General features: G+C 38.7%; 1 protein-coding gene across 14 annotated transcripts in view; it reads right to left on the reverse strand.

The window, feature by feature from the left end:
* The window catches only part of FOXP1 (forkhead box P1), a 508,980-nt gene that overhangs the window by 74,289 nt on the left and 413,296 nt on the right, over positions 1-21,395 (reverse strand). For 11 of the 14 annotated variants that reach the window (XM_075183442.1, XM_075183440.1, XM_075183441.1 and 8 more), the window contains 3 exons: positions 12,671-12,808; positions 11,120-11,209; positions 482-635 (listed from right to left, as the gene is read on the reverse strand). In XM_075183442.1, coding sequence (XP_075039543.1) covers positions 482-635; positions 11,120-11,209; positions 12,671-12,808 — 382 coding nt within the window. Of the gene's footprint in view, positions 1-481; positions 636-11,119; positions 11,210-12,670; positions 12,809-19,734; positions 19,841-21,395 lie in introns of those variants that run through there. The other 3 variants (XM_075183445.1, XM_075183450.1, XM_075183454.1) reach the window with 2 other exon arrangements.

Genomic DNA, 21,395 nt, shown 5'->3' on the forward strand with positions numbered 1-21,395 from the left:
TGGAGAGAACTGTATTTAACCTTCTATAAACTATTTCATTGCAATTTACATTTTGGTGACAATCAGTTTTAGGCTCTAACACTTCTTGACAGGAAGTTTGAAGAACATTGAGAACAATGCTCCCACGTGTTCACAAATTTTCCTTAGTCCCAAATATGTTCCTTAAACTATTCTATTTATATATTTAAGAACGATGAAAGAAGTTGAGGAGGCAACAGGAACACTTTCCTAATAGGAGGTACTTACATGCTCACACCATTATAACAACTAGAATTAGCCAACAGAGCCAAAGAATTAAGGTTGACACTGTGTCCTAGGGATTGTGGGTAGAGATGCAAGTGCCTTTGCACACAACTAAGACAGTATTTTAGTCTAAGGCTTGCACAGGTAACGCATCCAATGATCATCGAGATAATTCAGACAGTATTTCAAGCAGCATAATTACTTAAAGAAGAAAAAGAAACTCTTTAGTCGTACAAACCTTGCGCAAGAGGTTGCAGTGGAAGGGCGGGCTGCCCGGGCTGGATTGAAAGGAGACCTTGGCGCTGCAGTGTCAGGAGGTGTTGCTGCTGCAGCTGTTGCATTTGTAGAAGCTGTTGTTGAAAGGCCAACTGCTGTGTAGCCACTTGCTGTTGCTGCGGTTACAAAAGGAAGCACAGAATTAGACATGTGAGAGGTCTGCGTTCCGCACGCTGCCGTGGAGACCCTCAGATCAATGGGGGACTTTACATTCAAAGTGTTTCTGTTTATCTAGGTTAGATTGTAGACATGTCTAACTTTTGATTATTCTGCACTTTACAGCGAGGGAGGAAGGGCCTCTGGCAACCCCAGCTGTTGCCGAATTAAAGCTCCTATCATCCTCAGACAGCAGCCAGCAGGGGAACAGTGGATGAAAGGTTAGGAAATCTGGGAGTTGTAGTTCACGAAAGCTGATGGTCACTTAACCTATCTTTAACAGTTTCTGATCAGTCAGCATTTAAAAAAATATCTATTTATCAATTGGTTCCTGACAACCACAAGGAAACCAGAGGCGGCTGGGTTTTGGGTTATTAATTAGAATGGAAATATTCTGGCTGTAAATGTCTTTTAAAGTGTAGATCTGTAAAGTGAACGATTAATGGCGGAAATTAGTGTACATAAAGCTTGTTTATCAGATGTTAAAAATGAGACAAGTTTTTAATAGAATTTCCAATTTCGGACAGTATTTTTAAATCCCCTAGTCCTTCCATGGGGGTCCTTTATATGTTTAATTCAGTAAGGTCGAGCTGTTTTAATTATAAGTACCGCTACTGCTACTGAGTTCAGCATATAGCGGACACCCAATAGGGGGACCTCCCCCAAAAGAACTATTGTGGAGGAGGGGACTTAGAAATATATAAGGCACAAAAATTATAAGGCGGTATATTTACTAAACTGCGGGTTTGAAAAAGTGGAGATGTTGCCTATAGCAACCAATCACATTCTAGCTGTCAATTTGTAGAATGCACTAAATAAATGACAGCTAGAATCTGATTGGTTGTTATAGGCAACATCTCCACTTTTTCAAACCCGCAGTTTAGTAAATACACCCCTAAGTATAATTTGAAAAAGTAAAGTGATATTTTGAAACAGAACAGGACCCGGAATCAATAGCTACTATGTGAATAATAACACAGCTTTAAGGAATACATCAATATTAGGAAACCACATAATGCAAACTTTATCAGGTGTTTTGTCCTACATCTGCTCGACGCCAAACATCCCTTTCTCCTCCCAAAACTACTACTTCAGCCAACAATCCCCCCCCCCCTATAACTGGTTACTTTGAAACCATTAATTATATTCAGTGCAGGAGACGGAGCTGCCTGTCACCTCTGGGGATTCGAACCGTGAACCTTGGAGGTGTTAAGTGAACACGCTGCTTTTCTCAGCGCACCGCCCGAGATGCTTTTAAGTACTCTGTTTATCACTCCTGACATAAATAAATGAGAAAAAAATCAGACCTTTGAAGAAGAAAAACTTCATCTAATATTGTTAATTAGCCATGACAAACGATGAAATAACATTGTAAATCTTTCATAGAAACAGCGACTCGATTTTAATTACACACATTCATAATTTAGCAAACAACATCTTACTTGTGCAGGAGTGCGCTACTCCAGGCTGTCAGGCATTGACTGCTTGGAAGTGGAGTTTTTCTCTTACAGATTTCATATTGCCTCTCTAGGATTCCGTCCCTTTGTTCTAGGCAGACCCTGCGAGGTGTTTTACTTGATAAGTATCTCTCCCAAGTTATTTATCTTACAATGGGAGGATGAGAGAAACTTTTGTTGTCTGTTACATCAACACATTGGACCAGTCTGGCTTCTTATTGTGTTGACTCAAAAAAAAAAAACCCCCACACCATTATAATACTGTAGATTTCCTCAGTAATTATTCGGGAGATAGAGAGATAACGCGGTGCAGTCATACAATAAATGGGAGGAAATTATCTAATATCCCCAATCTGCTGGGAATAATATCAAGGTGGAGATCGTATGCACTCTACACATATCTGCTGCAGGGAACTGATTAACTGTTTAGATGACAATCTAAGCACTTAAGGTGGAACTAAGTCGGTAGAGGAAGGGGAACGGATTGTACCGTTTTAAATGGGGTTGTAAATTCAGGAATTGTTTACAAGTTGTGATTGATTTTTGGCCACATTTCTGTGCAAAGTTATCTATGTATAACGAACAGACGGCAGTGTGGTCATGAGTTCGATTCCCGAGCAGGGCCCTATCTGTGTGGAGTTTGTATGTTCTCCCTGTGTTGGCGTGGGATTCCTCTGGGTGCTCCGGTTTTCTCCCATATGTCAAAGACATATATGGAAGGTTAACTGGCTGCTGACTAAAATGTGTGAGTGTGTGTGTGTTTTAGGGAATTTAGACGGTTAACTCAAGTGGGGCCGGGACTGATGTGAACGACAAATATTTTCTGTACAGCACTGTGTACTACAGTAGCGCTATATAAACGATAACAACAACAAGTATCTCCTTTACCTGATTTATAGATCAAGTTTAAAATAAAATATGAATATGTCCCTTACTGTGGAATATTCTTTGCTATCTGTATACTCAAACTTCCAACCTACCTACCCAATGGCTAGCCAGCAAAAGCTGAGATTGTACAATATACAGGTCAGTGTAGTACAGCACAGTAGAACAGTACAATATTGTGAGCATGTAGGTAAAAAAAATTTTTTGCTGAAGTCATTTTTCTTGACGCACAGTCGTATATCAGGAAAAGAACGCAGCGCATTGTAATCTCCTAGTGTATTACCATAAATGTTGACAATAACTGGAGACGAGACACATCTCCGCAGTCCTGGTCTTAGTCAGGATAAAGAGATAATCGAAGGTAGTAACAAGGATCAGTGACTTTCTAAGAAGTCTTCCAGAACAGGACAACAACAACAAGCTAGAGAAGACCGAGCCTTGTCATGATTAGACCAGTTCCAGTTGAGCGGGCAATTATTGGGCCAATTAACCGGACATGAGATTTTCTAGGTGTTAAAATGCCTCTATGGCTTATGCTTAAATACACCCAATTTCTTTTTTACATGTCAAATGGATGGTGTATTCACCATCACGTGATTATAATCAGTATGGGCGTTAATGGAGAAATGACCCCTAGGTTCCCCTTTGTGTCTGATCCCATTGCAGGAAACTTGTTGGTGGCACTTAGTGTATGAGACCCTGTAGTAAGCATTCAAGAGCTGTGAGCAAAACCTTAGATCCTTGAAAAGGGACAAGTTAACTCTGGCTTGGATACTTGATGTAGGTGTGCAAAATGCAATAAAATGCATGTATGACAAATGTGGATGGAGTCCGTTACACCAACAGGGCCGCTGACACAATAAAAATGATGTACAAGCGTCTAGATGTGTGTCAGACACGTTCCTTTGCGCTCTCTCTCTCTCTCTATATATATATATATATATATATATATATATATATATATATATATATATATATATATATATATATATATATACATACACACACACACACACACATACATACATACACACACACTTTCTAAAATGGAAAATCCACATTGATATTTAATGAAAAGCCCAGTTCTGATATCCCAGTAATGTGTTTTGTAAAACAGAAATCCAGCGTTACACCGCCTCTGGCAGGGATTACAAGCAATCAGGCCTCAGTACAATGGAATAGGATGGAAAACGGTGCAACAAAATTGTTTATTGCTTGTTTTCAAGATTTCTTTACAAAACAAATGGTGTATGCGTGTGTAACAATTCTACTAAATTCAGTTGTGCAAGTTCACGTCTGCCTCTAATCCTTTTGGCACATTTAAGCCTGTTCTTAAAGGTGCCCATATACAGACATGACCTGAGCATGAATCAATGTCAATCTGTCCATGTGCGTGTGTGGCCAGATCAGGAGATCCAGCCATTTGGATTGGATTGCCAGATCCTACTAGACGAGCCTAGATAGGGACATCATTTACACTGGATTCTCCAACCTGAACCACCGCGATAGACGTCTGAAAGATCTCAAATCAGAGGTTGGTCGAGATTGGCTTTCTTTTTCAGCACATGCACAATGTAATTTGGTGTCGATTAGGTCTAAAATTACCTAATTGGCCGACAGTATTGCATCGTCTATGGGCACCTTAGACTAAGCTATGACTGTCACAAAAGCAAAGCCTAATATGATTTAATTCTCTTTCACACTCTTTTCTGACTGCTAATATGTATTTTCATAATTTGCACCTAAAACATCTAACGTACGAGTTCACTGAACAGAAATATATAAATATAGGTGTTAAGGCTACTATGAAAATAGTGATGATATTTGAAATCACATTGACATTTGCTGTGTAGAGCAAACTGTTTTTGTATTTTGACAGTTTAGGCCTCACGTCGCTCCCTGCTCTGTTCTTGGCTACACTTGAAAAATTTGTCATGCAATTTGGTCAACTTAGACCAGGATGACCTGAAATTACTAGTTGTTTCCCAAGTGTGCATCCCCCAATGCCATAGCCTAATCTTAATTTTATATCACAGATTATTATTACTAAATATTACTTTACGTTTAACTGCATCCATCACTAGATGCCCAGTGCCCAACTATTTGGGATATACTGAAACTCGGAATCCCGGAGAAGGCTCTATTCTCATTGGAAGTTATTGATCTGTTAGCTGTGTGGAGGGTGGTGTACAGTGGGCACCACTGTGGCTTAGTGGTTAGCGCCTCTGCCTCACAACACTGGGAGTCATCAGTTCTGTTTCCGACCATGGTCTTATCTGTGTGGAGTTTGTATGTTCTCCCCGTATTTGCATAGGTTACCTCCAGGTTCTCCGGTTTCTTCCCACACTCCAAAAAACATACTGGTAGGTTAATTGGCTACTATTAAATTGACCTTAATCTCTCTCAGTCTGTGTGTATGTGTATATTAGGGGATTTAGACTGTAAGGACTGATGTGAGTGAGATCTCTGTACAGCGTTGCTGAATTAGTGGCGCTATATAAATAGCTGCTGATGATGACAGTTAAACCTTTAGTATGGGTGGTCGTGTCTTTAACACAATGTATCATTTCCCAGCCAGCCATACCCATCTATAATGCCAGTAAAGCATGGCAATTAAATACTATAGAAATTAACCCCAAAGGCACCAGCAGATGGCATCTTGGACTTGTCTATTCCTGGGATCAGGTGGGCCGCTGCCTTATTAAGCAGGTAGTGGGGGACAAGTAGCTAGTTGGCTAAAATACACATAAACATTGGAGTCATGTGCAGAAAAAAAAGAGAAAGAAAAGAAAATACAACTGTATAATGTTCTTTTCTCTGCTATCTCTTCCACGGTTAATACCAGCTTTCCAGATTACAGAAAGGCAGGATATAAAAGTATACAGGACGCATTGTCCATGAAAGAGTTTAGAAGAATCTATGTTGCCAAACTGCGCTCCCCACCCAGTTACTAAACACAGGATACAAGTCATTCTGTTTACTTCTCACAATTCAATGCTCACAAAAAAGGTCTCTGCTGGGCTCTGTTGACAGGTCAGTAGCCAGTGTTAAAATACTGAAATATCCTGATAAAACTCGCAGTTCTGTTCCCCTCCCTTAAGCGCCTGTCAAAGGTCTGTTTTCCTTTGTTGGACTACTCCCTACTGCCTAACATAAACTGTCATAATGCAAGAGGACAAACTGCCCAGATATATTCTACATCTCTGCCTGATAAAACATTATTAGGCCATTTGTACCATTCCCGGACACTACTGTTTAAAGGGAGAGCTTTCCTAACCTACTCCAAAACTGGAAAGTTGTTGCTTACCAATCAATTTCTAAAACCATTTTCCCAACTGTGTTTTAAAATATTTTGTTTTTCAAATTGATATGCTGTACTAAATCTTTGTCAATATCAAATGCAAGAGTACTCTCCTCATAAAGATTACCTGTAACCTCCACTGGTTCCGTTGTTGCTATGGTTTGCTGACCCTGACAACAAGAACCCACCATACATTCTCTGAACACTGGTAGACAGGGTCGGCGAGGGATAGCAACAAGAGTGAGCACTCAGAAGGTAAGCTCTAAGGGCAGAATAAATTAATATTTTGAAAAGGACAAATTTAATTCAAGAAGTTAACTTGGGAACTTATTCAAATGTTGGGGAAAAAAAGTGGTTAGCCAGACATCCTCCAATAGAAGTAGCTGAATCGAGATGGAACTAAAATCTAACATTCTAATGGGTAAACTAATAGGTAAACTAGGCGGATATCCCAGATTCAAAATTCTTGGAGGCTGCACCCCTACCAGGGGAGGTTGCTAAAACTAGACCCTCCTACTATTCTACTAATTGGTCACAAGCCTCATAAACATAAAAAAAAATTAAAGTGGCAATCCTATGATTGGTCACTTTTTTTTAATTTTTTTTTTAAGATAAATCACTGAAGAATGATGTTATTTACCATTTTCCATTGTTTTTTTCTTCTTCAGGTTGCTGCTAATGGTTTATGATTCTGGACTAGCATAGCAACCACAGTCACATATAGTGAGCAGAGAGGCTTTGGTATGCCTCTCTGAACTCTGTCTAGACTGTGACATCCCCCTCCTCTGCCATCACATGACATGCTTATGTCTATGTAGCAGACCGATTGTGTTTGCAAGCCAGTTTTGTTTGACGATCAGAGAGATTTTGAAAATGAGATAATGATTTGTAGGAGTATAGTTAAAGAAATTATACAGATACATGCTTAAAAGGTGCTATTTAAACATAAATAAATTTTGCTTTCAGGTACCACCAAATTCCTATGCTTGGTTATTCTTACTTTCTTTTTCACCTTACTGTAAGTACTCAACACTTGGGAATAAGCTGTTATTTAATGATCAACGATCATCTGTAATTCCTGACTTCTTGAAACACAAAGGTTTATAACAGAGATAAGTGATGAAGTATTCCCATAATCCTCTGCCTGTCAGTGGACAGCTGATGAGAAGTATATTGTACATAGCCGACATCTGGTTCCCAAGTTCACATGATGTGACCATGGTACACAGACTGGCATTGTGGTGGTGGCATTAACCATCAACTCTCAATATTACAGGAAAACTAAACCTTAATAGTTTGCAAATATCAACCATCTCAATTTCTATCTTGGTGTGCAGACTGTTAAACTTCGATTTGTGAATAGGGCCGTTTAACATCGCCTTCAATGGTTACCTTAATCCCAAGGCGGTCGCTGTCTGGCTGTCCACTGCACCAACTATAAATCAGTTACTTATAAGAACACACAACACTTAAACTCCCAGCTATAGCGTCTGATTTAGAGGCAGGTTTGTGACACACGGCCAAGATCTGGCTCATCAGTGTACTGTGAATTAGCAACGCTTGCTGTTTACTGATGGGAGGAGACTTTGTACAACGCTGGTAAAAAAAAAGACGATTACTACAGTGATTTCACACAGTTATCCGAATCGAGGGCTGCGTTTTACATGAGAAAACATGACACTAGATGTTATTTTAACATTGAGTCATGTAAAAAGGAAACGGCCTAATAAAGAGGTTATTCCTCTACACACCAGGGAATAAATGTGTCGCTACTGGGAGGGGCCCTTTCCTGTCTATCTGGCCAAGCCGAATTGATTTGTCTATCACATTGTGCTGAAACTTCTAAGAAACAGAGATCTGTTCCTCTCCATCAAATTATATATATATATATATATATATATATATATATATATATATATATATATATATAAAGCGCCAACGGGGTCACCTGATCCCATGACACAAGTCCTGGCAGAACACTAGAGAATTCTATCACACGACAATTCCGTAAGAGATGTGCGTTTGATCATTTCTATGTATGGATTCTCGGGCACCATCATCTTGTCCTCATATAATCTTTCATCTTCCTTGTGTATACATCTGAACTGTCCCTGGTCTCACAGCATGTGGGCCGGCACAACAACAAAAAATAGAAAGTTATATATAAATCTATATATATATATATATATATATATATATATAAAAAAGTTAAACCGAACTGTGTCTAATATTCCACGCAAGAGGTTAATAGGAAGTGTCAGGTGAACTTCAAGCTAACTCTTGACAATGACTGAGGCAGACGATTTTTCATGGTGACTCTTCAAATATAGAGTTAAAAGATCCTTAAAAAGAAAAAAAGAAAAAACTTAAAAAAAAGAAAAAAAACTAAAAATTTTGACGCCTTTGAATAGAGAGAGGCACAAAATAACAACAGGGGGCGAGTGCTTGGCAGCCACAGGGGAGACGATCCATAATTCTTTTTCTCCCTTTTGAAGGCTGTTAGAAATCGGATTCGAGGGAGAGAGAGAGAGAAAAAAAAAGAAGAACGGCAAAAGGAGACAACCCTCTGGAGGTTACAGCCATTTCCTGTGATCAAGGATAATGTGCTTCAAAAGTTGGTTTTTACCAATTCAGTTGATCAATTGCGCCTCCCTCATCTTCCTCTCTATCCCTCTCTCTCTTTTTTTTTATTTTCTGTTTACATCTGATGTGACTCAATGACAAGCAGTGTCTGAGCCGCTGAAACAGAACTGTCATGTTGATTTATGAGAGCGTCAAACCACGACTTGTCCAAACTGAAGCTTGCAGTTCATTAATTACAGAGTTGTGACTTTGAAGTCAGCTCTCAGACTGTGGTTTTTAACATTTGGCTTAATTTGTATGCTCTTGAATGTGGATCTCTGAGGAGGGAGAGAAAAAAAAAAAAAAAACCCTCAAATTCCCTTCTTGTCTTTGAACTTCTTTTGACCGCACAATAATCATTCCTTTGTCCAGAGTGATGCCTGCATCCCAGAGTCATTAACGTGCGTTGAATTGCTACTGATGAATAAGCCTTACTGAATTAAAGAAACAGCCAGGAAAACAAAGCTAAGAGCGTTTTGCGCTGCGATATCTCACAATTACACGCATTTCCCTCCTTGTGCCATTTCCATTTTAATTACTGTTCGCCCGTTAGATTTACATTTTAGACACTTTTTAATCTGTTCCTTTTTTTTTTCTATAGGACTGAAGTACTCCTTGTAATGAACACGGATGGGCGAAGGCATAATCTATGTGTCAGACTCGATATAAGCCAACTACCCCTCGCTGGCTTTGTGCCCCTGCATCTAGTGTGCCCGGTGCATTTTGTATTATAAACAGCAGAGACTGATGAAAGATTATAACGCATCATTTTTCCCTCAATATTATTTAAATTGCACTTCTGTTGTTCAATGGGATGGGGGGGGGGGATTACTAGTTGCACATCCCACTTCCTGTGTCAGGAAGCCAAAGGAAAACATCTGTATGGGCAACTAAGACACAATCTAATCTAATAGCAAAAAAACCTACTACTGCATTCACATTTATAATTTCCCCTAGCAAAGCAGAACAAAAATGTACCTTGGTTGTCTACCTCATGAACTATATTCGCTTGTTATCATAACTACCTTACAGCAGCTTTCAGTTATGTCATCCACATAGATCAGGCTTGGCCAACCTGTGGCTCTCCAGGTGTTGTGAAACTACAAGCCCCAGCATGCTTTGCCAGGAGAAGTCAGCCAACAGCTGGAAAGTTATGCTGGGACTTGTAGTTGGAGAGGCACAGGTTGGCCAGGCTTGACATAGATGAACAGCTGGTTGTTTTGCCTCTTTGCTGAATGATCTGATCTCTATCCAATTAGGACACAATCCATGAAAACAAATTTCACAGATCTGGGAACATGACAAACAGACAACACACTCATACAACATTGGACCCAGTCAATCTGGTGGGCCAAAGATTGTACATATTGCAGTTATCAGACAAGATTTCCAAGTGCCTGGAATTAATCTGATCACATTAATTTTGGCTATAGACACAGAGTGATGTCTTGATCAATGCTATAAGTGGCCAGCATTAGTTAGATAATGAGATTTCGTGCCTCGGGAAAGAACTTAAAGCTTACTCATCCTCAGCACACAGCTGAGGCAGCCATTGGATTGTCTTAACCAATGGTGATGATAATGCAGCCTATCAATTTTTCAGGAACAAGTGACATCAATGAAACATGAACTTGTATTGTCACTAGTGCTTAGGGCATGGATAGGATGACTATTGGATAATCCAAAAAATGGCTGCCTCCATTATGAGCAGGCTACAATTAACTCCTGTAATATATATATATATATATATATATATATATATATATATATATATATATATATATATATATATATATATATATATATATATATACACACACACACATTTGTCATTTTATTTTTGTCTTTTCATATTGGATTAACTTTCCTTTTACCAGAAGATTGCGAGCTTTTGAAATCACAGGTTGGTTATTCGACGAACCGTCATCAAGATGTACCCCGTCCCTTGTACAATTTACAACACTTACTGCTCTACATAGTAAAAACATACCAAAAGGTATGATCGATTGCCCCTAAAGAATCAGCCATGCCACAAAGCTTAGTTAGAAAAATGCAATCAATTATCCAAGTTGAACCAGTAAATAATTTCAAAAATATAAAAAATGTACCCTTACCCCCACAAATTGTGAACCTATCCGGCCAATGTTTATTTATTTAATTGACTTTTTTCTTTTTTTACCTCTTTCGGCTGTTTTCCTGCATGTTGTTGCTGTAATAGCTGAATCTGCAACTGCTCCTGTTGTTTCTTATAAAACTCCTGAAGCTGCTGCTGTGAGAAAAAGGGACAATAGTGTCAGTTACAATGTATCAAGTAACAATCCCGTACTTTGGTGTGTGTGTGTGTGACACAAAAGTGATTTGGAAAGTAGCATTCTTTTGTCTGCAATGGGCTGACCTTTTTCCTTTGAAATCTGACAATAAATTCATGCCCAGACTATTCTTAGCATCGCAGTTTGAAAAGTAATCTCCAAATTGTACTGCTAGAAAACATGTCGTGTTTTGTTTCCCCTGCGCTGACTAATTATAATAAAGAGGGGGATGACCTATGTTTGTCACAACAAAGACGCAGTACCCTTGTGGGGCAGCTTGGTAAATTCGCCTGTAAAACATATGCGTGCGTTTAATATGATGGGTTTCTGGACACTGTATACTTCTGCCCTAATCCACTCAACTGTATTAGAAACCAGAAGGGATGACAAATGATCACAGAGCTTAAAAAGGTACAACTCATAACATAGAAACACTCTATAAATATATATAATATTCATGTTTTTCAATGCAACGCTGACCCAACTGTAGTAAAGAGGGAATAAACCATGCAAGAGCCTCATATAAAAGCAAAATTTTCTCTTAAAGTGTCTCTAGATCTGTTGCCTTCCTTTATAGTTCTCAGTTCCACCTGGACTGTCAGTGGCTCTAGTATGCAAATGAGATGAAGACAGATTCCGCAGCATTCTAGTAGTTTAGCAGCAATGTCATGTTTTACAGAATTTGTGTCGTTTTATGTGGTGAAAGCATATTTAATTTCAAGAGGAACCATTTGCTTGATTTAATAAGGGGACACTATCCCCCTTCCCACCAACACCCTAACCCTAATTTCCCCAGACTGCCCAGAGTAGCCTCAACCAAACACTATAACTACGATCTGGACCAGCACGAGCATTGTGGAGACCGGAGCAGCGTCATTAAGAAGAGATGAGCCTGGTAGATCAGTGCAACTATCCAGCAATTGTACCAAGCAAGCTCTATCAAGCAAGTGTCTCCATGTTCTTGGCTTGGCCCACCAGTGCCCTACAACATCAAAGATGTGTATCTATATTTATGGTAAGAGGGACCGTTTGGTGATTCTTGGGATGGAATATTTAGTTCTCCAAAATAACATAAAAACAGGATCTCTTGGAATAAAAACTGGTATTAACTGCGAATAAACCGTTCATGAATAAGATGGGCGGACTAGTCGGCCCAAACGGCTTTAATCTGCTGTCGTCAATCTGTGTTCCTGGATGCTTCGCTTTCCATAACTGCACCGTTCCACCACGGAAAAATCAAACTTAGTCTAGTAACAAGTGGGTGGAGCAGGTTAGCGGAGGACATAGAGACGAAAGACAGATCAGGTGAGTGCAAAGTTTTTTTTGGTTTGAACTTAAAAATGACTTAACGGTCCTGTCCTAACAAAGATCTACGGGTACGGTTGGTATGCGCACTCATCCGCGTGGTCGGAAAACATTACCTGCTGAAGCATGAGGGCTTGTTGTTGTTGAAGTAAGACCTGCAGTTGTTGGGGTGTAAGCACTTGCTGTTGCAGAATTTGTTGCATTTGCTGAGGAGTGATTACTTGGGGTGTCATCATAGCCACTGAGACAGGAACCTGGAAAAAAAACAAAAAAACAAAACATGGGTTGAGAAAAAGTCTCCGCGACTATAAACAGGACAAGACGTCATGTAAATTCCATTTTCGAACTTCACTGCAGCAACCTAAAACTGCTAGCTAAACAAATACATATATCACACTGTCTGTTCAGCTACCCAGCTTCACCCAACGTACAGATGTTTCCAATTCCTCCATATTATGTGAGATACCATTAAAGCCGTTTTCTGTGACATTTCGATGACAAACAGCTACAGTGATGAACCTGATAGCATTTCATATTTGCAACTGTTAACACATTTCTGCTGAGGCGTTTCTGTGAAGGAACCTGTACATTGTATTTGAAAGGATGATGTCTTCTTCAGATAAAACACTGACATTAAAATGACAGGCTGTCTCGGCCAAGGTTACACAAATTGTATTCAAGCGGCTACCTAATGACAATGCTACGGAGGCTGCAAGCTTCCTAGAATGTAATTTACCTATTCAAAATAATCACTGCACTTGTGTTTAATTTGCCAGCGCGCGGGAGTCGTTTTGTCAAGGAATTTATAATAACAATAAAAAATATACAGAAAAAAATATCATTTTCTTTCTTCTTCAGATTAAGACAAGTATTGTTTGCAAAGCCTGTAGTATTTATATGTGTGGAAGTCTGTAGTATCACTGTGCACTATCCATTTATCAAGTGTTATAGATAGAAGGTATAGAATGATAAAATGTGTATACAAACATGAGGACATTAAGTGTGTGATTATATATATATATATATATATATATATATATATATATATATATATATATATATATATATATATATACACATACATACACACACAAATATACATACACACGCTCCTACCTATATAGATGTATTTTGAAAAGGCTGAAATATTGAAACGTATAACTGGAGATATGTCTGCAATTGTACAATTTTAAAAATAAATGTAAAAAAATTAATAATCTAGTAATGCATTGAAATAACTGGTAAGCAACAGCAGCGATGCCTCATTCATTTTATGTAACATAATGCCTTAATATGCAGTTTATCTTGCCTTTTTTCACTTGGGTTCTTCTGTCATTTGCATAGTGAGCTCTCTCCTAATTTCACAGTCATTATGCACTGATGTCCTTATTTCTCAGCATCACTAATTTTGATTAACTTAAAATGGTTCTTGAAGGTCAGATACATAGTAACGACATATTCCTCTGCATTGTTGCATAAATCCACTTTCTACCCACCCCCCCTCGCGTGTGTGTGTGTGTGTGTGTGTGTGGGTTGCAAAGGGATTTAGATTCTCCTTGTAATGGAATTGGTTTACAGCTATGTCACGTTGACATTACAAGCAGAGGTGCCCACGTACGGTGCCGATTCCTGGACGTTCAATGTATTCGGCCCAGAATTTCCTACCGCCGTCTGTGATTCAATGGAAAATCCCTGTTGTATTATTACTACGCTACACCAGGTTGCTTGATTCAAGAATATCAACAAAAACTGGCACTGTGGCAATTCCTGGGGGAGTTCTATCATCAAAAGCAGAGAGGTGTAATCCCATTAATTCGGTCTACTCCGTTCTGCATTGGTTTCAAAATATAACAAGTCATTCAATAAATACAGTTTACCAGGCCACATCACTCATCTGCCCTAATGCCGAAATAATTAGATCACATCGCAACTTTACTTTTCCTTGAGATTTACTCTTACCATTTAGTGATTTCTTTTTTTTATTAAACAAACAGCTGAAATGCAGCTTTAACTATGGATCGGAGCCTTTTTTTTTTTTTTTGTCCCTTAAAATCTTGGACAATATTCAATACAAATATACAGGAGATTTAGGGCTCAGTACAGAAAGGACAAGGTAATTGGTGCGATGATGAAAAAAATATACAGAATAAGGTGCTACTAGTATCACACATATATCTATATATCCATATATATATATATATATATATATATATATATATATATATACACACACACACACATATACACTCTCATTATCACTACATTATCCTAAAATATGTAGTAACAGTAGTTTTGGCACATGGTTGAAATTACCTTCTGGTTTGGTAACTAATAATCAAATTGCAGACCAAAAGTGTTGAAGGCACATGGTATTACGGCAAGATCTATTCACAAGACGCCTTATTAACATAATGCAAATACAAAAAACGCAAACAGATTGAAAATAAAAATACATTGTTTCACTATTTGAAATGGTTGCGCTATATGACCTAGAAATCCACTCTCCGAAAAACTTTTTCTTCCGCGCTGTTAGTCCCTAGTACTGAAAGGAATCAGGAGGATTCACTAGCGTTAGGCCGTAATAGTCCACACTTTATTACTCATTAGTACCGAGGTCATTAGCGCTAAGAATGATTGTCCTGGTCTTAACCTATTGATCATTGTAACTACTATCATTTAATCCTGCGCTGAACGTCTCTGAAGCAGCTAAGGGCACACCAGAGAGAGTGGTTTATTGTGGAGAAATATAGCCAAGCATTGGAAATTGCACTTTGATTCATAAAATCTACCCAGCGGTTTAAATCAATAGTATTTAAAACAGTCATGTAACTTCTTAAGTACAACTCTCTAATATTTATGGCTCCCATTCTGAACGTACTCAGTCAAAACTAAACTTTATTTTAAACACTGGGCAGTATTCTTTGCAAAAACCCTCCACTCAAGCATTGATTTCAGGGGGAAAAAAAGGGAAGTTTTTTTTTTCTTGTTCATTTGAATTCGCAGCTGCTCTGTGCGAGAAACTAGCGAGGCCTCCTCGCTCGACAATGAAACACAGGCTGAACCACAAATTTAAATCGCAAAAAACTGCAAAGCGGCTCTGCATGGAGAGTATATAAAAAGTGAATACGTTTTATGATTCCGGATGAATCATTGCAGGCAGCAGTTTCTGAGAGGAATCAGATAATTTCCCCCAACCCCAACCCCTGAAGCCCCCTTTTGGGATCTGCAATGCAAATTGAACTAATGGTAGACAAATTAACCCTTCAGCTACTAAAAAGGGCATCGTTAAGCCAGTTTGCAGAGCAGTGTCAGGATAGCGGGGCTAAATGGGTGAAAATCACAATCATTATATTTATTTAATGTTGTGTATAATCAAGGTTTCAGGTCTCTTTTGGAAAGTAAACCTTGATAGTTTAGGATGTGTAAGACAGAAAAGTGTAGACTAAGGTAAATTGGGAAAATATAGGCTTGATCCTGCCAATGCTAAATAACCTACCAGTCTCTTATTTCTTTCCAATGGAGAATTATTTATGTCCAATAAATAAGTATAGATCTGATTTTATGGGTGTGTATTTTCGAATGCCAATGTATTAGAAAGCGTAGTCTAGTGCCAGATTTTGCGGTGTACATGCACGCACCCACGCCTCGCTGTCCTCACATATGATGAGGTCATTGTGCAGTGACGTCACTAGCTGCCCACAAATCACAGCACATTAAATACATCTGCCAGTGCGCCAGGCTGAATGACTGGCATGTATCCCCGGACCCACAAGCCCTAAGCGAGCGATAAAGGACTCTTTATGACAACTAACGAGGAATTATAGAACTCATTTACCAACATTGCACTTAGGTGCAAGATTAGCTCTACACCACATCAACCAATCAGACACTTGCTTTCATCATGTCACTTGCACTAGACAGGTAACAGCTAATCGCTGAGTGGTTGCTGCCCTGCAGACTCCGCAACAGCCTAAGGGACAAATTGCTGATGCTTCTTTATACCAGAAAGGACTGATTTGAAAGCCAAATATTACACTTTCAGAAAGGCAAAAAGACAGCTTGAATTACAACAGAGATGATAATGCTGCTTCACCAAAGCATCAGACGGGAAGTCACTTGACCAAAAATGTCTAATGCTAGTACTCTGTATCCTAATTCCAAAACTCTAATTTATTTTAAATATTACAATAGATTTTGACCCCCCCCTCCTCCCCCAGCCTAGTCTCCCTCTCTCTCCTACCTTCCCACAAGCAAAGATTCATTAATGTAAATGATAAAACTGCCTGCAAGTCATTCGCCTCCTTCTCACAAAGCCCTTTTTATGTAAATAAAAACTGTTCTCATTTACAGAAACAGGATTCGATATAATGTGGGAGGCGGTGACGATCAGGTTGGGAAGAGATAGAAACGTGTTATCTGACGCCCGTGTAGTCCACTGGGGGTGACTGACACCCCGGATCTTATCGCTCAATTCATATTCATTGCCAGTCTTCAGTTTACCTGCCAGGTTAATTGTTTTAGCAAAAACAAAATGCCCATCTTGTTTTTTAAAATAATAAAAAAAAAAAAGAGGCTTGGGATATTTATACCTTGTGAACATCTCACGAAGACTCAAATACAATTGTTTTTTTTTCTTAATTACGGTACAGTCCCTTTGCACCATTTCAGCAGAAGTGAAATATTATCTTTTACACCTCTTGCTCTGCCTCCCTAATGTAGATATATGGCACACCAGTAGACAAAACATTGTATTTCTACACTTTGTTTTTGTAAATCTGTTACAGTAACAATGACTGATCAGTAGGTTTCAAACTGGTAATAACGCTAACACTTAAATCACCAGCTGAAGCAAACAGCTGTTCCTTTGTTTCTGTTAATTATAAAAACATATATATTAATGGGTGCGTAAACAATACATATATCTCACCCAGTTGCTATTTGATTGTAACTTACATTAAGCTTGATTTTTTAATTGTATTTGTTTTTACCTTGGTACAAATGTGTAATGTCATTTGCAGCTTTAACGAGTTCCCTGACCCCGTCTCCACTTGGTCTTTTAAGTTGCAAGAGCAGCCATTTGTCAAAGTCAAAGGCAGCTATATTAGGAAAGACTTCCCGCAAGACCCCTCTGACAAAAATACGTTTGTTTTTTTTTCTTTTATAGTTTTGAACGAAATGACCCATATATTTCTGGGGACCAGCGGTGAGGTTACGATATCCCAAATTTTGCAAATGCACCATGCTTAGGAACTTGTATTTGGTTAAGATGTGTGGCTGTTCTCACCTATTCCCAAACACCTCTGTCTATATATAACAGGCGTGCAAAAGAGTGCAAATTACATCCTAATGAGAGAACATCAGTGGGTTCTTTGACAATCCTGCCATTCGCTGATTTACTCTTAATGAAGACACTCCAACCATCAGGATCTGTCGGTGTCAAAGGTCAGATGATGAAAAAAAAATTAGAATAAAATATTATATATAATATATATATATATATATATATATATTATATATATATATATATATATATATATATATATATATATAGAGAGAGAGAGAGAGAGAGAGAGAGAGAGAGAGAGAGAGAGGGAGAGAGAGAGAGAGAGAGAGAGAGAATCAAAGCCAATGGAATACCAGCAAAGGCTTTTGCATAAAGTGGTTTGGCAATTAAAGTAATTGTACAAAGAACTGTCTTCCAGGATGATATAGAAAGTGAAATAAATTAAACTACTACCATCGTAACAGGTCAGATAAAAATCTAAATTTAATGTATTCTGTCGTGTCATCTTGTTTTGTCAAGACATGAAATAGAATAAAAAAATACAAGGTGAGGGGTAAAAAACCCTATTAAATCCTTGAGATATCACAAAATGACGACCTTTGTGATGTTGTTGGCTTGACCTATGCTAGGCTATTTGCGCAACGATGTCTCAAATTTAAGGACTTGATAGACCTCAAAAGAACCTAAGTACAGTTCATCGTCTAACAGGCAGGTTCCTTCTCTCACCTAAACAATGGCCGCCTAGTCCTCCGCATTACTGGGTAGAATGACTGACAACTACGTTTGTCGCTCAATGTTCATTACGGCCATGTTTACGCAGCGCATGACAAGAACGAGAGAACCAAACGCACAAGTGGTTAGTGTGCATGGCAAAGGTTAGAGGCTGCGGGGACATGGCAGAGACCTCTCTGCTCAGTTTGGAGGTTACATCTGTATTATCCCTTCTGTTAGGAAAATATTAATGAACGCACACACAAAGAGAAAAAAAAAGGAAAGGAAAGAAAAAAAAAAAGGTCTATAAAAATGTAATTGAAGTCTGTGCCGGGGAAAGAAAACAAATTTCCAGTAACCCAAGTCTGCTCTCCATAAAACAAACAAACTGTGTCCCAACCAGCCAAGTCTGGACCAAACAATAACAATTTTAACTGATGGTGTCAGGACTTTCCCACAATCTTGCTGTGCAGGTGTTGTGTGTATTCCCCTCCTCTAAGCCTCTATTTATTTTCCCAAACTAGAGGAAAATCAATAACTTTGAATGCATAATAGAACATTTGTTACAGATTAAGACATATTAATGGAACCAACTTAAAATAAACACAACTCAGGGCTGCAAATCGTTTCATCAGTTTGGATGAGAGAAAAGGACGTAACCTTTATGCCGGATAGTGTTCTGCAATCCACAGCAGCCCTGATATCGTTATATTATTAAAGTAGCTCCCTGCAAAACCAACGCTTACCCCTCTCACTGCCCCCCCATCATAAGTTTAAGGGAGAATGGCACAGGCAAATGCAAAATAACAAAAGCCGCCTTCACTGATAAACAACTGACTTCCTAACAGTGAAATAAATCTATTCTACAGACAGAATGAACAACATCTTGTTACCTGACGCAGAGCCGACAAACATCCCACAAAACGCTGTGCTGTAAACAGACCATTAGGTTAAGTTTTAAATTAGTCTGAAACGCTGATTTATACATCAGCTACAGCCAATGCACAGGTGACAAGTGGAACGGGCTACAATAAAACACAATTTTATTGTGTCTACTTTCTAATTATTTCATTCTTTCAAGGCCAAAAAAACAGAAAATCCACCAGCCAAGACATTAAGCCCCGAGAACACGGCAGAACTCAACAGCCTATAATAAAACATATATATACTTAATAGGTCATATACCTACAGACAGACGTCAGTCACCCTAGGGTCATTAAGTTTCCTCATTGAGCTATATTCCTTCGTTTAACCCCTTCATGGCTTACAGAGGGCGACTTGTGCGGGCAGCCAACTCTTCCCGACAATAGAAGCAGTTTTGTCTGGGAACTTTGCATTTGTTTGTTATTATAAACGTTACACCTAACTGCTGTAAACAAACAGATCTCAAGCTGCCCTTCCTCTTTTTCTTTTTTTGTTTAAACCGCTAATGATTTACAGTTTTACCAGCTCTGCCAGATTATGCAACGCTGCTTTAAGATGCTTCTGAGTCAGTTTTGTTTTAACCCGATAGGTGCAAGGGAAACTTTTTTTTTTGCAGATTCCCTCTTGTTCCTCTCTCTCCGGTAGAATACAGCAGCATTTCTGCAAAGGATCGCTGCTCTAAAATTGTCCGCACTAATGCCTGGGATAGAGGCAGAATTATATCAAGCCCCCCTTGTCCCCCCTCCTACAGTCACCAGTTACAGTTACTCAAGTTGCCAGTCAAAAAGTAAAACAAAAAACATAGGCTCTGATTAAAATCTGCACTTCTGCACTGAAATGAGATAGGGCTTTTAGGCAAGCTGACCATATGGCTAGCTCATATTCAATTGCTGCTTAAGCCTTAGGTTCTCCATGTGCCAGCCACAACATGGCAGCTTCCAGTCACAACATGGCCGGGCTGCCAATATTTCTGTTACATGCAGTATAATATTATATTATATATATTTTTTTTTTTAACATATACACATATGTACCCATGAACATAAACAAAATGTAAAATTCACTCCATACAAATCATCCTCTGAAAAAATAAACTATTCCTTTAAAATGTTTAAAATTCCTATGCATCAGATTCACAAGAAAATAATGTAGCCCAATGCCGAGGGTGTTCATTCCATACTCTGGAAAAACAGTAATGGATCCTGGTTTCCATGACTGCAGACACAAGTTCATCGAATGATGTTTTCTTTTCACACTTGTTTTGTTTTTTTGTTGCCTGGCTGGGGACACCCCTTACGGCCCAGCTGGAACTTCATGAAGCCAATCTGGGGCCAGACAGGACTCAGTAGAATTAGATGCGCCTTTCATCAGAAAACCGCTATATATTTTTTTTAATCTAGCCTCTTAATTACAACACATAAAGAAAGGATTTAAAGCGATCATTGCCATCAGGACACTTCACGAACACCACACTGAACGCAAGGTTTCTTAAAAGGCAATGGTTAGAGAATCTGCGTACAATTTTAGACTGCAAGCTCTTCTGAGCAGGGTTCTCATTCCTATTGTATCGCTATTTGTTTAAATGCTGCCGCTGTTCTAACAGCTTGCATGGACTGCTTTGTACAATACTAGAAGCGAGGTTGCCACTTTATAAAACATTATATAATTAATAACAATCTATTTAAAAAAATGGAAAATTCTCATTACAACAGGAATCTTAAAAAACAAAACAACTATATCGTGCAATAACACAAATATTATTTATACTTTGCAAATTTGTGTAGTGAGAACTTCCACATATTTATTTTTGATACCTGCCCTTCATTGCAAAACATTTTGTGTGACAACAAATTGGAATGACTATACAAACATTTTAATTCTAATGAAAAACAGCCGGTGGTGTTAAAAAAAGTGGTAAAAGT

Source organism: Mixophyes fleayi, chromosome 8, assembly GCF_038048845.1.
Source record: "Mixophyes fleayi isolate aMixFle1 chromosome 8, aMixFle1.hap1, whole genome shotgun sequence".
In the NCBI taxonomy this organism is placed as follows: Eukaryota; Metazoa; Chordata; class Amphibia; order Anura; family Limnodynastidae; genus Mixophyes; species Mixophyes fleayi.